This window comes from Phalacrocorax carbo, chromosome 29 (assembly GCF_963921805.1).
Source record: "Phalacrocorax carbo chromosome 29, bPhaCar2.1, whole genome shotgun sequence".
NCBI lineage: Eukaryota > Metazoa > Chordata > Aves > Suliformes > Phalacrocoracidae > Phalacrocorax > Phalacrocorax carbo.
In genome coordinates, this window is record NC_087541.1 from 1362014 (window position 1) to 1375360 (window position 13347).

Below are 13347 nucleotides of genomic sequence, written 5' to 3' on the forward strand. Positions count from 1 at the left end.
CGCTGCCCCATCTCCATGGCGACGAGGGGGCTAGGGGCGGGGCCCGGGCGGGGCCGACCATTGCCGCGGCTGTTTCTAGCCACGCCCCGCCCGTGGCGGCGGCGGGGGGGGGGGGGGGGGCGGCACGTGCGCAGAGCGGGGCGCGCGCACCATGGAGCTGCGCGGGGGGGCGGCGGCGGCGGGCGCGAGGATCGATGAGGGGAAACGCGGTTTGCGGGGGGAAAACGGCGGGACCGGGCGGGGGGGGGGGGTCGGTTTGTGAGGGGAAAGTCCCACAGCCAGGGGCTGGGGGTGGGCGTCGAGTGTCTTGGGGGGTGGTTTGACGGGCATCGTGAGGGAGAACTGGCGGTCCCGCGATCTGGGGGTCCGGGGAGGGGGTCCCGAAGGGGTTCGTGAGGAAAACCGGGGGGCTGGCGGCGGGGGAGGGACACAGAGGGTACGGGGAAGGCGTTTGAGGCGTTTCGGGCCGTTTTCTGAGGGCAAAGTGAGGGTCCCGGCATCGGGGGAGGGCGGGGGGGCGTCCGGGGAGTGGGTTTTGAGGGGTTCCGAGGGAATTTCTGGGAGGAAACAGGCGATTCCGGGACCGAGGGGTCCTGGGGGGGATTTGATGGGAGAAGCTGTGGCTTGGGACTGGGGGGGGGGGGAATACGGGGGGTTTCTGCTGGGGGAAGCATGGGGGGGGCCTGTGGTGCAGGGTCCCCCCATGACCCCCCGACAACCCCCCGCAGATCCAGGCAAGAGAAGGAAAAAGCGCAAAAAGGACAAAAACCAGAAACCACCCCCACGGTGAGGGGGGATAGGGGGTGGGCAGCAGGGTCACGATCTCCCCAGAGCCCCCCCGTGACCCTTCGGCGGTGGGGAGGACTGGCTGTTGGGGTGGGGGGGAGCTTCTGGGGTGTTCTTGTTCCCTGGGGGAACAAGCAGAGCCCCCCTTCTGGGGGTGGGGGGGCACATTTCCAGGGCCACCCCTCCCCCTGCTAGGGCTATTTTTAACCCCGTGGTGCCTGGGGCCGTGAGGTCATTTCTATTTCAGGGGGGTGATGTCCCAGAATGCCTCGCACCTCCCCCCACTCTGTCCCAGGGGGGCTCTGGGAGCTCCCGGCACTCTCCTGGGACCACCCCACCTCACCTTTCCCCCTCTGGGACCACCCTATGGGCCCCCATGGCATGGGGGAGACCCCTGAGGGGCCTGGCTTGGGGGGGGGGGCAGACACCTGCGTTCCCAGCCTGGCTCTCCCCCCCTCAGGACCCCCAGCCCCCCCAAGGATGTGTCACCAGAGACGCCCCCTCCCCTGCCTCTGCTGTCAGAGGGGCTGCTGGGCTCTGATGAAGGGGAGCAGGAGGACCCCCGGGACTACTGTAAAGGTGGGGGTCGCCTGGACGCCCGGGTCCATGGCGCAGGGTGAGGGGAGCCCCCAGGCACCGGGATGCCAGACTTAGTCCCCCCTCCCTCATGTTCCCCCCCCCCAGGCGGGTATTACCCCGTGCGGATCGGGGACCTCTTCAATGGGTGCTACCACGTGGTGCGCAAGCTGGGCTGGGGGCACTTCTCCACCGTCTGGCTCTGCTGGGACATTCGGTGAGCGCCCTGGGACTCCCCCGGGGGGTGCTGGGCGGGGTTGGGTTTGGGGGGGCCCCTCCTGGACTCCTAGGTCCCCTCGGCAGGCGGAAGCGGTTCGTGGCACTGAAGGTGGTGAAGAGTGCACCCCAGTACACCGAGACGGCCCTGGATGAGATAAAGCTGCTGAAATGCGTGAGCGTGCCTGGACCCCCCCAAAACCAGGGACCCCCTAACTCCCTCCCGTGGCCCCTCCGACCACCCGTAACTGCCCCCCTGCCCCCCCAGGTCCGCGACTCGGACCCCAGCGACCCCAAGCGGGAAAATATTGTGCAGCTCATTGACGACTTCAAGATCTCGGGGGTCAACGGCGTCCGTATCCTTCTGGGAACCCCACGGTCTGGCGGCGCCCCCTCCTCCCCGGGGTGGGTCCCGGGTAGGGGGCCCCCACGCCCCTCACCCCGAGGGGGGGTCCCAGGCGTGCGGGTGCTCCTTGACCCCCCGAGATGTGTGCATGGTGCTGGAGGTGCTGGGCCACCAGCTCCTGCGCTGGATCATCAAGTCCAACTACCAGGGGCTGCCCCTGCCCTGTGTCAAGAGCATCGTGCGGCAGGTGCGGGGGGCCCCCTTGCATCCCCCCACATCCCCCCACCTCCCAGGGGAGGCCCTGGGCTGCCCCCAGACACCCCATATCCCTGTGGGACCCCCAGCTCCTGCCCAGAGCCCTCCCAATGCCCCCCGTCCCTCTGCCACCACCCACATCCCCACATGGGGTCCCCAAATGTCTTTCCTAGAGTCCCCCCAAATCCTCCCAATGTCCCTGTGGGCTCCCCCAGATCCACACAGGGTCCCCAAAGCGTCCCCCCGTAGACCCCCCAAGTCCCCTGCAGCCCCCCTATGTCCCTATGGCCTCCCCCCGGTCCACATGGGGACCGCAAACATCCTTCCTAGGCCCCCTGTTATCCTTTCTGGGCCCCTCTGTGTGCCCACACAGACTTGAGCACTCTCTCTAGAGCCCCCCCCTAAATCTGCTGTACCCCAATATCCATTTGAGACCCCGAAATATCCCCATGGGGACCCCATATGTCCTCCCTCGAGCCCCAGAACTCCCCCAGCCCCCCAATATCCACCCAATTCCTGTGCTGGGGGGTGCCAGCGGCCCTCAGGAATGGCGTGAGGGAGGGTTGCTACCCCCCCACCCCGAGTCCCAGCGTGCACACCCCCCCCCCCGATTTGGGGGTGCTCCTCTGCCTTGGGGCGCAGGTGCTGGAGGGGCTGGACTACCTGCACACCAAGTGCAAGATCATCCACACTGACATCAAACCCGAGAACGTGCTGCTGCGCGTCGGGGAACCCTTTGTGCGGCAGCTGGCGGCCGAGGCCGCACGCTGGGCCCGGGGGGCCAGCCCCCCCCAGAGCGCAGGTACCCCCGGCCCCCCCGGCCCCGCCTGCGGGGGGACCCCGACGCCTGGGACCCCCCACGGGGGGGGCCTTGCCTGACCCCCTCGGGCCCCCCTTTGCTCTCTCGCAGTGAGCTCCGCGCCCCAGGACGGCCCCGTGAGTGTCTCCCCGCTTCGCACGCCTCCTCGCACGCGCCTGCGTCCCCGCACGGCTCCTCCCGCGGGTGCGTGACCCCCGGCGGCCCCCCGCGCCCCCCGCTTCGCACCCCCTGCCCCGGCGCGCGGTGCCCCCACCGCCCCGCCGTACGAGCGGCCCCCCTGCTTCGCCGCCCAGGAGCGCCTCTCCCGCGCCCAGCGGCGGCGGCGGCGGCGGCAGCGGCGGCGCCAGAGCCGCCTCCTGGCCCAGCGCCTGCAGGACCTGGAGCAGCTGCGGGAGAGCGGGGGGTCCCCGGGGGGTCCCGATGACACCGGTCAGTGCTTGGGGGGGGGTCCTGGGGCATGGGGAGGGGATAACGGGGGTCTCTAGGGTGCCTCTGAGGGGTACTGGGAGCCTTGGTGGGGGACAGGAGCCCCAGAATAGTTTTGGGGGTCCCTTGGGGGCGGTTTGGGAGTCCTGGCAGTGGGTTTGGGGCCCTGGGGGCTGTTTGGGGGTTCCCTGAGGGTTGGGGGGGGGGGGTTGGGGGCCCCCTGAGGCTGGTCTCAGGGGTCCTGGGAGGGCTGGAGGGAAACCTGGGAGCTCTGGGGGGGTAGTTGGGGTGTTGACAGGGGGGGCTCCCAGGATTTGGGGGTCTCAGGGTCACCTCCCCCCACAGAGGCACCCCCCCTGGACCTCGACAGAGGGGGCAGCCCCCCCAGCGGCGCATCCTCCTCGGGGGTGCACACCCTGCGGGCCGGCGGCTCCAGCGATGGGCTCTCGGGGGGCTCCTCCGCCTCAGGGGAGGGCCCCCCCCGGCGCCCCCCCAGCCCCAGCTCTGCCTCTGACTCCCTCCTGACCCCCACCTCCAGCTCCCTCATCTCGGGGGGCTCTGGGGGGCCCCCCGCCCCCCTCGGTCAGTGACACTGGGGAGGGGGGGATTGGGCTCAGGGGGGGTGAGGGGCAACTGAGGGCAGAGGGTGGATGTGGGGGGGCAGTTGGAGTGACAGGGGGAGGTTGGGGGGGCAGTTGGGGGTGGGGGGTGGGGGAGGACTGGGGGGGAATTGGGTGTGCTTGGGGGGTCTTGGGGGGAAGGGGGTATAGGGGCACCCCACTGACACCCCCACTGCTGCCGCCACGCAGGATGGGGGCTGCCGGGGGGGCAGGAGAACCCCCTGGACCCCCGCTGTGCCCCACGGCTGCGCGTCAAGATCGCCGACCTGGGCAACGGCTGCTGGGTGGTGAGGGGGCTACTGGGGGGCGGTGGGGGACTTCCCGGGGAGCGGTTGGTGGTGGTTTGGGGGGGCAGGGGTGTTTGGGGTGCTCCCCCGAGCAGGGGGTGAGGCGCTGACCCCCGCCCAGCACCGGCACTTCACCGAGGACATCCAGACGCGGCAGTACCGGGCCCTGGAGGTGCTGCTGGGGGCGGGCTACGGGCCCCCCGCCGACATCTGGAGCACCGCCTGCATGGTGAGGGGTCCCGCCTGCTGCCAGCCCCACGGCGCGCCCCACGGCGCCCCACGGCCCCTCACTGCCCCTCTGCCCCCAGGCGTTCGAGCTGGCGACGGGCGACTACCTGTTCGAGCCCCACTCAGGGGAGGACTACAGCCGGGATGAGGGTAGGCGGGGCAGGGGCGTGGCATTGTGGGGCGGGGCAGGGCCTTGGGGGAGGGGGTCCTGGGGGAGAGGGCAGGGTCTGGGGGGGGTGGGTGGAGAAGAGGATGGGGGTGGGGCTGAAGGCATTGGGTGTCACTGGGAAAGGGTGTGGCCAGGAAGGGGCGTGGCCTGACATGCTCCACCCACCCCCAGACCACATCGCGCACGTGATCGAGCTGCTGGGGGAGATCCCGCGGCACGTGGCGCTGGGCGGGCGCTACTCCCGCGAGTTCTTCAACCGCCGTGGTGAGGGGCGGGGTGAGGGGCGGGGCGAAGGTTGGCGGGGAAGGGTGGGGCGGGGCACGGGGCGAGGTGGGGGAGGGCTAAAGGGGGGCTGGGGCGGGGCTATGCGGCGGGCAGGGGGCTACGAGCCTGTGCCCGCAGGGGTGTGGCCGCTAGCCTGAGGGCGGGGGTGGGCGGGGCCCGGTCACAGCCACTCCCTCCGCCCCACAGGGGAGCTGCGGCACATCCGGCACCTGCGGCCCTGGGGGCTGCGGGCGGTGCTGCAGGAGAAGTACGAGTGGCCGCGGGGGGCGGCCGCCGCCTTCGCCCGCTTCCTGCGCCCGATGCTGGCCTTCGAGCCCGCCCGCCGCGCCACCGCCGCCCAGTGCCTGCGCCACCCCTGGCTCCGCCCCTAGCCCCGCCCGCGCGACGCCAATAAAGGTGTGCCACGGCCGGGAGGCGCGGTCCCATGGGTTTATTGCCGGGTGGGCGGGGGGGCCTGCGCCTCACTATGGGCGGGGCCCCGGACCCCCTAGGCGCGGGGGAGGTGCGAGATGATGCTCTGGACGGCCCCCGAGGTCGTGCCCTGTCCCCCGATGTCAGGCGTGTGTGTCTGGGGGCGGGGCCAGCCGTTGGGTGGGGCTGGCTGTGGCCCCACCCATGGAGGGGCGGGGATGCATTCCCTTTAAAATAGGGATGGGGGGCGGGACTTACCCGTGGATCATCCAATGAGGCAAGGACAGCCTGGCGGATGGTGGAGGCGTGGCTGTGCAGCCTGGGGGAGGGGTAGAGGCCACACCCACATCAAGCCACGCCCACAAGGGTGTGTCCTGCCCATTCCAACTCTGCCCTAGGGGTGAGGCCCCACCCCCTCACACAGCCCCTCCAATGGGAGTTCCGCAGGGTACCCCCTCACTAAGCCCCACCCCTTGGCCATGGCCCCACCCACCCGGCCCCACCCTGCCATAGCCCCGCCCACCGGAGGTGGTCCAGCATCATGCAGGCAGCGAGCAGGGCGGCCGTCGGGTTGGCGATGTTGCGGTTGGCGATGCTCTTCCCTGTGTTACGCGTCGCCTGCGGGGCGGGGGTGGGGGGAGGGTGACCGGGGGACCTGCCCAGCACCCTGCCCAGTGCCCCCCCGTTGCTGCCCAGCACTCCCAGTGCCCTCCCAGCTGCCCCCAATGGCTCCATGGTGGCCGTAACCAGCCCCTGGTGCCCCCCAGGAACCACCAACCCCCCTGGTGCCCCCCAAATCCCCCTCCCCAAGTGCTCCCCAGGAACCCCCGACCCCCCTGGTGCCCCCCAGATCCCTGCAGGAACCCCAGGAACCCCCCCAAACACCCCCAGGTGCCCCCCAGACCCCCCCTGGTGCCCCCCAGATCCCTGCAGGAAGCCCCAGAGCCCCCCAGGAACCCCCCAGACCCTCCCCAAGTGCCCCTCAGGAACCCCCGACCCCCCTGGTGCCCCCCAGATCCCTGCAGGAACCCCAGGAACCCCCCAAACACCCCCAGGTGCCCCCCAGACCCCCCCTGGTGCCCCCCAGATCCCTGCAGGAACCCCAGGAACCCCCCAAACACCCCCAGGTGCCCCCCAGACCCCCCCTGGTGCCCCCCAGATCCCTGCAGGAACGCCAGGAACCCCCCAAACACCCCCAGGTGCCCCCCAGACCCCCCCTGGTGCCCCCCAGATCCCTGCAGGAACCCCAGGAACCCCCCAAACACCCCCAGGTGCCCCCCAGACCCCCCCTGGTGCCCCCCCCAGACCCACGGTCTCGAAGACGGCGTAGTCGTGGCCGTAGTTGGCGCCGGGGACGAGGCCGGGGCCGCCCACCAGCCCGGCGCAGACGTTGTTGACGATGTTGCCGTAGAGGTTGGGCATCACCATCACGTCAAACTGCTGCGGGCGCGACACCAGCTGGGGGCGGGGAGGGGTTACTGGGGGCACTGGGGGCACTGGGAGGGCGGGGCGGGGCGGGGCCCACCTGCATGGTGGTGTTGTCCACGATCATGCTGCGGAAGCTGATCTCGGGGTACTCGGCCGCCACCTCCTGGCAGCACTGCAGGAACAGCCCATCCCCCAGCTTCCTGCGGGGCGGGGGTCAGTGGGCGCCGCCCTGCCCCGCCCCGCCCCGCCCCCCAGCCCGCACGCACATGATGTTGGCCTTGTGGACGGCGGTGACGGTGCGGCGGGCGGCGGCGCGGGCCAGCCGGAAGGCGTAGTGGGCGATGCGGCGCGAGCGACCGGCCGTGATGATCTTGAGGCTCTCCACGACCCCCGCCACGCTCTGCGGGAGGGCGGGGCCGTCAGGGGCGGGGCCCGTGTAGGGGTGGGGCCGTCCCAGGGGGCGTGGCCAAGGCGGCGGCTCCGTGTGTAGAAGCACGTGGCCAAGGCGGTTCCCTCTGGGTGGGGCCACGGCTGTTGCCTGGGGGCGTGGCCAAGGCAGCGTGCCCATAGGTGGGGCGCAGTGATCTCCTGAGGGGGTGTGGCTAATACCCACAGGGCGTGTCCCTGCCGGCACACCAGGCTGGGGGGCGTGGCCAGGGTGGCGTACAGGGGGCGATGCCCTGAGCCCCCCCGCCGGGGGCGCGGCCCACCTCGTGCTCCAGGCTGCTGTACTCGCCCTCGGTGTTCTCGCGCACGATGAGGATGTCGATGTCGCGGTGCCGCGTCTCCACCCCCGGCAGGCTCTGGCAGTGGATCACGTTGGCGTACAGGTCCAGGCTGGTGCTGCCGCGCCCCGACACGCCGGTCAGGCTCTGCCCCCGGCCACACCCCTCCCAGTTCCCCCCACCCCACTGACCCCAACGGCACCCAGTTCCCCCCACTCAGGGCCCCAGAGCATCCCCCACTTCCTCCCAGCCCGGTGGCTCTACAGCTCCCAGTGCCTCCCAGTCCCCCCAAGTCCATCCCAGTCCCCCCGCTCACTTCCCCCCACCCCCCTCACCCCAACAGCGCCCAGTTCCCCCTACCCAGGGCCCCACAGCATCCCCCCACTTCTTCCCACCCCAGTGGCTCTATAGCTCCGAGTTCTCCCAACGACCCCCGCAGTGCCCCCCAGTCTCTCCCAGGCCCCCCCGCAGTGGCCCCCAGTCTCTCCCAGGCCCCCCCCGCAGTGGCCCCCAGTCTCTCCCAGGCCCCCCCGCAGTGGCCCCCAGTCTCTCCCAGGCCCCCCCCGCAGTGCCCCAGTCTCTCCCAGGCCCCCCCGCAGTGGCCCCCAGTCTCTCCCAGGCCCCCCCCGCAGTGGCCCCCAGTCTCTCCCAGGCCCCCCCGCAGTGCCCCCCAGTCTCTCCCAGGCCCCCCCCACAGTGCCCCAGTCTCTCCCAGGCCCCCCCCACAGTGCCCCCCAGTCTCTCCCAGGCCCCCCTGCAGTGTTCCCAGTCTCTCCCGGCAGCCCCTGGCTCTCACCGGATGAGGTTGTTACGGGACTTGTGGCTGGGCGGGAGGTTGTGGTTGGTCTCAATGTTCCCTGAGGAGGGGACGGAGACAGGGGTCAGGGTGTCCCCAAGCCCCTGGGGGGCGGTTACCAGCCCCGCGCTCACCCTTGAGGGCGACGCCATTGCGGCGGATGGCCATGATGGCGTTGTGCACGTCGTCCTCGGGCGCCTCGGCGCTGACCCGCACCTCCTCGAAGTCCACGGGCACGCAGGCGTGCCTGGGGGCGGCAAACCCAGACGCCTGGGTCCCGGGGGTGGCAAATGCGGATGCCTGGGTCCCCGCCGGGGTGGGGGCAAGGAGGGGACACCCACCTGAAGACCTCCTTGACGTGCAGCATCAGCTCGGGGCCAATGCCATCGCCGGGGATCAGCGTCACGGTGTGGCGGCCCCCATACTTGGCGGGGGGTGGCTGTGGGGACACCGGGGGGGTGAGGACCCAGGCATCCAAGCCCCCCCGTCCCCCTCCTCCTTGCCCTCCCACCTCCCCCAGCCCCTACCTGGGGAACCCAGGCACCCTCCATGCAGACCCATGCACACACACCCCCCCCACCCCTCCCCACATGCTCTTGGGGTCCCCCCCCGGGGTTCCCACCCCCCAGCCTGGCCATACTCACGATGCTGGGCTGCTGCGGGGGCGGGCGGCCGTAGCGCGGGGGAGAAATGGGGGCAGTTAGTCATGGTGCCGGCAATCGGGGAGCGGGGTGAGAGGGAGAAGAGCCCCCCCGGGCCACGCCAGGGCCCCGCGAGCCCATCCCCGCAATCCACACAGCAGGAACACCGCGCTCCCCCCATACCAGCCCTGAACATGGGGTTGGGGGCTGGCAGCCCCGTGAGCACACCCCACCCCAAGGCGGGGGTCTCGCAGACCCCACCCTGCCCCAGCCTCAGTGGAGAGGCCAAAGGGGGGGCCCCCAAGCCTCCCCCTGACCCCTGAGAGGGGACAGGGTGGGGTTGGGGACCCCCCCGTCCCAGGATAGAGGGGGCCCTGTGGCCCCGCTCCCTGTCCGTCCCCCCCCACGAGTGTTAGAGGGCCCCGGGGTTTTGGGGGTTCAGGGGCAGATCACCCCCAAAACAGGGCACTTACGGGTGGGAGGTGGCGCCGCTCGGCATCGTGGGAAATCCAGGCCTGGGGTGCGGGTGGAAGTCACAGCCTGAGCTCTTGGGTCCTACTCCCCCCCCGGCAAGCGACCCAGGACCCCCAAAGGGACCCAGAGCCATCCCCTTAAGTGTCCCAGGACCACCCATCCCCCCTCAAAGGACCCAGGAGCTCCCCGTTAAGTGTCCCAGGACCACCCATAAGGGACCCAAGATTCGACACCCCCCCCTCAAGGGACCCAGGACCACCCCCCCAAAGGGTCATAGAAGCCCCCAATAGGACCCAGCCGACACTCCCCCCCCCCCCCCCGCCCAGCGGCTCAGGCACACGGACCAACCTCCCCTAGAAATATCAACCAATCAGCGCGGAGACCGCTGCCCTGGCCCGCCCACTAGCTCGGCGCACAGCCAATCACCACTCGATAGCCCAGGCGGCTCCACAGCGGCAGCCAACCAAAACCGGAGTCGCCTGCCAGCTAGTCCCGCCCCCCGCCCCGCCGCTTCCAATCAGATTGCCGTAGCCCGCCCGCGCATCCCCCACACACGCACGCGAGCTGGCGAATCAGAGCGCAGCAGTCCGCCAGCGCCGCCCAGCTCCCATGGGGCGCGGTGGGGCCGGTAGGGCCATCCCGCCGCCCCAGCACTCACCGGGCGCGGCCCCAGCACGGCCGGTACCCGGAGTCGCCGCGCCGCTGCCAGCACCGCCGCCATGGCCGCTCGCCGCGGTAGCCGCCGCGCCTCTTCTCGCGAGATGTCGGCACGGCCCAGGGACGGGGCTGGCACGGCGCCGAGATCTCGCGATACTTCCTGTCTCTCCCCACCCCGCCCCGGGCTTTCTCTCACGCCACCGGCAGCGCCGTAAAAGTCGCGGCGGCCATTTTGTGCCTGGGAGGTGTGGCGCGGTCGCGCATGCGCAGGGCGGCCCCGCCCGCGCTTTCTAGGCGGCGCGCGGTAGAGGCGGAGGCGCCCGCCATTTTAACAGGGGCCCGGCAGCCCCCATCCCCGGAGCCCTTTCCCCAGCCGTTTTATCGCTGTTTTGGAGCGAAGAAAACCCCACTGAAACCGGCGGGCAGAGGCGGGACCGCCGCCCTGCGGCGGTTGCCGTGGAAACGCCGAGGCAAAGGGCTGGCTGCTGGCGCGCTGCGCATGCGCCAGGGCGCGGCCGCGCCTTTCCTGGCACCGCCTCCCCGCGCCACATAAGTCGCAGTGGCCATTTTGTCCGGCCGCCGCCGGCTCTGCGCATGCGCACCTCTTGGCCCCGCCACCAAGCAGCGACAGGAGGGCCACGTCGAGCTCAGGGCGGGCGCCCGCGAAGGGAAAAGAGCGCTTTTCATTGGCCGCAGGGCGCGGGGCGGCCCTCCCCCGGGGGCTGATTGGGCGCGGCGGCGGCGGGTGGCGTCGCTGATTGGCCGTCGGGAAAGGGTCCGTGGTGGGAGGGCGGTGCTGGAGGCAGCCATGGCGGTCCTGGTGGTCCTAGTCGGTCTCTTGGCGGTGGTGCTCGGTGCCGCAGGTACGGGCGGGCCTGGCGGGCCGGGGTGGGCCGTCCCGGGACACCCGGGGCCTGGGAGAGTCGCGGGGGGCCGGTCCCTGGGCCTGTGAGGGGCTGAGGGGGGTCCCGGGGTCTGTGAGGGGCCGTGATGGGGGGGGAATCCTAGGGTCTGTGAGGGGCCGGGGGGTGGGAGCTCCTGAGGCACATCGCGGTCCTGACGGCCCCCCGCAGGCGAGCCGTGCCCCGAGCCCACCATCGTGCCCTCGTACTACACCACCTCGGATGCCGTCATCTCCTCCGAGAGCGTCTTCGTGGTGGAGATCTCGCTGGCCTGCAAGAACGGCGCCCAGGTGAGTCCCCGTGGCGTGGGGGGCGGTGCTGGGGTTGCCCCCTTGCATCTCACTGCCGCCCTTTCCCCGCAGAATGTGGTCCTCTACGCCGACGTCAACGGGAAGCAGTTCCCTGTCACCCGGGGGCAGGACGTGGGGCGCTACCAGGTGAGGTCGGGGTCCCCGGGGAGGGGTTGCGGCGGGGTTTGGGGGTTCAGCATCCTCCTCTTATCCCTGTAGGTCTCCTGGAGCCTGGAGCACCGCAGCGCTCAGTCGGGCACCTACGAGGTGAAGTTCTTTGATGAGGAGTCATACAGTGCCTTACGCAAGGTGGGTCCTCCCTGCCCTGTGGCTAGGGTCCCCCCGTAGCTGGGGTCCCCGTGTGGTGCCCCCAGCCTAGCTCTGAACCCCCTTTTCTCTCCCTCTCCCCATCCCACATTCCCAGGCTCAGCGCAATAATGAGGATGTCTCTCGCATCCGGCCCCTCTTCACCGTCAACGTGGACCATCGGGTGAGTAGGGGGTAGTTTGGGGGTCCCCCATGGATCTGGGGATGTCCTTTGCAACAGCTCTGTCTGCATGTGGGAGGGGACTGGGAGCGCACACAGGGTTTTGGGCAGAAACTGGGGTGACTTAGATATCTTCAAGAGTCTTTAGATGACCCAAGGGCGTTGCTGGGGTGGGGTGCTGGGGCTGCTTCTCCTCTTGGAAGGGGGGTTTGGGGGTCCTGGGGGGGTAGGGGTTCCCCAGGGTCTTGAGGGGGGTGTTTGGGGGTGGGGGGCAGGGCATCACTGGGATTGTGGGGCAGATTTTGAGGATGGGTGTGTAGCTCCTGGAACCCTGCGGGGTTTGGGCACACCCCTGGGGGTTTGGGGGGTGCTGAGGAGGTTTGGGGGGCAGTAGTGACCCTCCCATCATCTCGGCAGGGCGCCTGGAATGGTCCCTGGGTGTCAACGGAGGTGGTGGCAGCCGCCATTGGCCTCGTCGTCTATTACCTGGCGTTCAGCACCAAGAGCAGCATCCAGGCGTAGGCCCCCCAAAAGTGACCCCCAAACACCGCCCCTCAAGGGGCTACACAAGTCCTGGGGGGAGCGGGGCACCCCTAAAACTGCCCCCACCCCTCCCATGCCAGAAAAAATGCTTTGGGGTGGCCCTCAAAAGTGGGGGTGCTCTGGGGTGGGGCTGAAGGACCCCCCCCAAATGGGAATGGCTGGTTGGGGCTGGGCCTCAAAAATGGGGGAGCCACTCCTGAGTTTGGGATGTCCTCAGCACGGGGGAGCCCCGAGACTGGGGGAGGCTACCCTTAGCCCCCACAATTGGGGGTCTTGAGGGTCTCCCCACGATTCCTGCCCAGGGAGCGTCCCCAAGGCCGCCTCCCCATTGGCTGTGCCTCAATAAACATCTCCCTCCCATCTCCCTGTGTCTGTTTTGGGGGTCCCACCCCCTATCCCAGCAGGGCTTCGGGCGTCTGGGCTGTTCCCTGCTGGCTGATGACATCACGCCCAGCTCCAGACACGGGTGATGTCACCAGTGACAAAGCGGACTGATCTCATGCCAGGGGGAGTGGGCAGGTTGGGGGTTCCTGGGTCCTGTTTATGGGGGGCCACCCAGATGCCTCGGTCCCCTGGAGGGGGGGTGAGCCCCCCTCCACCCCATTCCTGGCTCCTCCCGCGGGGGGGTGGGTGGGTGTGTGTTTCCCATCATCCCCTGGGTGGCTGCCAGGGTCTGACTGCCGGGAAAGAGTGGGAGTGGGGGGTCAGTGTCTGGGAGGGGACCCAGGTGTCTGGGGGGGCTCCCCCTTCCCCCAACACGGACCCAGGCACCAGGGGGCGATCCCATCCCCCAAAAGGGACCCAGGCATCTGGGGGGAGCTCCTGTTCCCCCTAATGGGGACCCAGGTGTCCAGGGTGGGATCCCATCCCCCCAGAAGGGACCCAGGTGTCCGGGGGGGGGGGGGGGGGGCTTCCCCCTCCCCCAAAAGGGACCCAGGCATCTGGGGGGGGCTCGTGTTCCCCTCAATGGGGACCCAGG

General features: G+C 70.4%; 3 protein-coding genes across 9 annotated transcripts; 2 read left to right on the forward strand and 1 right to left on the reverse strand.

Moving 5' to 3' along the window:
* The first annotated feature begins 123 nt into the window (after window positions 1–123).
* Window positions 124–5427, forward strand: SRPK3 (SRSF protein kinase 3). Of its 6 annotated transcripts, XM_064475504.1 has the most exons (16): window positions 124–209; window positions 729–786; window positions 1247–1365; window positions 1471–1579; window positions 1666–1753; window positions 1847–1934; window positions 2065–2171; window positions 2822–2981; window positions 3090–3115; window positions 3293–3428; window positions 3771–4007; window positions 4235–4332; window positions 4454–4561; window positions 4641–4710; window positions 4901–4993; window positions 5201–5427. In XM_064475504.1, the coding sequence occupies exons 1-16, from the start codon at window positions 152–154 to the stop codon at window positions 5383–5385; spliced, it is 1740 nt and encodes a 579-aa protein (XP_064331574.1). In that variant the 5' UTR covers window positions 124–151; the 3' UTR covers window positions 5386–5427. The 6 variants fall into 6 exon arrangements, 5 of the variants coding, with proteins under 5 accessions (XP_064331574.1, XP_064331576.1, XP_064331577.1 ...); XM_064475506.1 differs by lacking the exon at window positions 1247–1365; XM_064475503.1 differs by lacking the exon at window positions 124–209 and having other exon boundaries at window positions 472–786.
* IDH3G (isocitrate dehydrogenase (NAD(+)) 3 non-catalytic subunit gamma) lies at window positions 5428–10355 on the reverse strand. Of its 2 annotated transcripts, XM_064475516.1 has the most exons (13): window positions 10148–10354; window positions 9489–9530; window positions 9019–9030; window positions 8716–8813; window positions 8509–8621; window positions 8375–8435; window positions 7564–7696; window positions 7120–7253; window positions 6951–7053; window positions 6737–6883; window positions 5949–6043; window positions 5684–5744; window positions 5428–5582 (listed from the first exon to the last, which is right to left on the reverse strand). In XM_064475516.1, exons 1-13 carry the CDS (start codon window positions 10208–10210, stop codon window positions 5502–5504), a joined length of 1143 nt encoding a protein of 380 aa, XP_064331586.1. In that variant the 5' UTR covers window positions 10211–10354; the 3' UTR covers window positions 5428–5501. The 2 variants fall into 2 exon arrangements, with proteins under 2 accessions (XP_064331586.1, XP_064331585.1); XM_064475515.1 differs by lacking the exon at window positions 9019–9030 and having other exon boundaries at window positions 10148–10355.
* A 497-nt stretch (window positions 10356–10852) lies between these two features.
* SSR4 (signal sequence receptor subunit 4) lies at window positions 10853–12728 on the forward strand. Its single transcript, XM_064475518.1, has 6 exons — window positions 10853–11009; window positions 11220–11338; window positions 11411–11485; window positions 11558–11647; window positions 11763–11828; window positions 12243–12728. Exons 1-6 carry the CDS (start codon window positions 10955–10957, stop codon window positions 12345–12347), a joined length of 510 nt encoding a protein of 169 aa, XP_064331588.1. The 5' UTR covers window positions 10853–10954; the 3' UTR covers window positions 12348–12728.
* The last annotated feature ends 619 nt before the right edge of the window (window positions 12729–13347 follow it).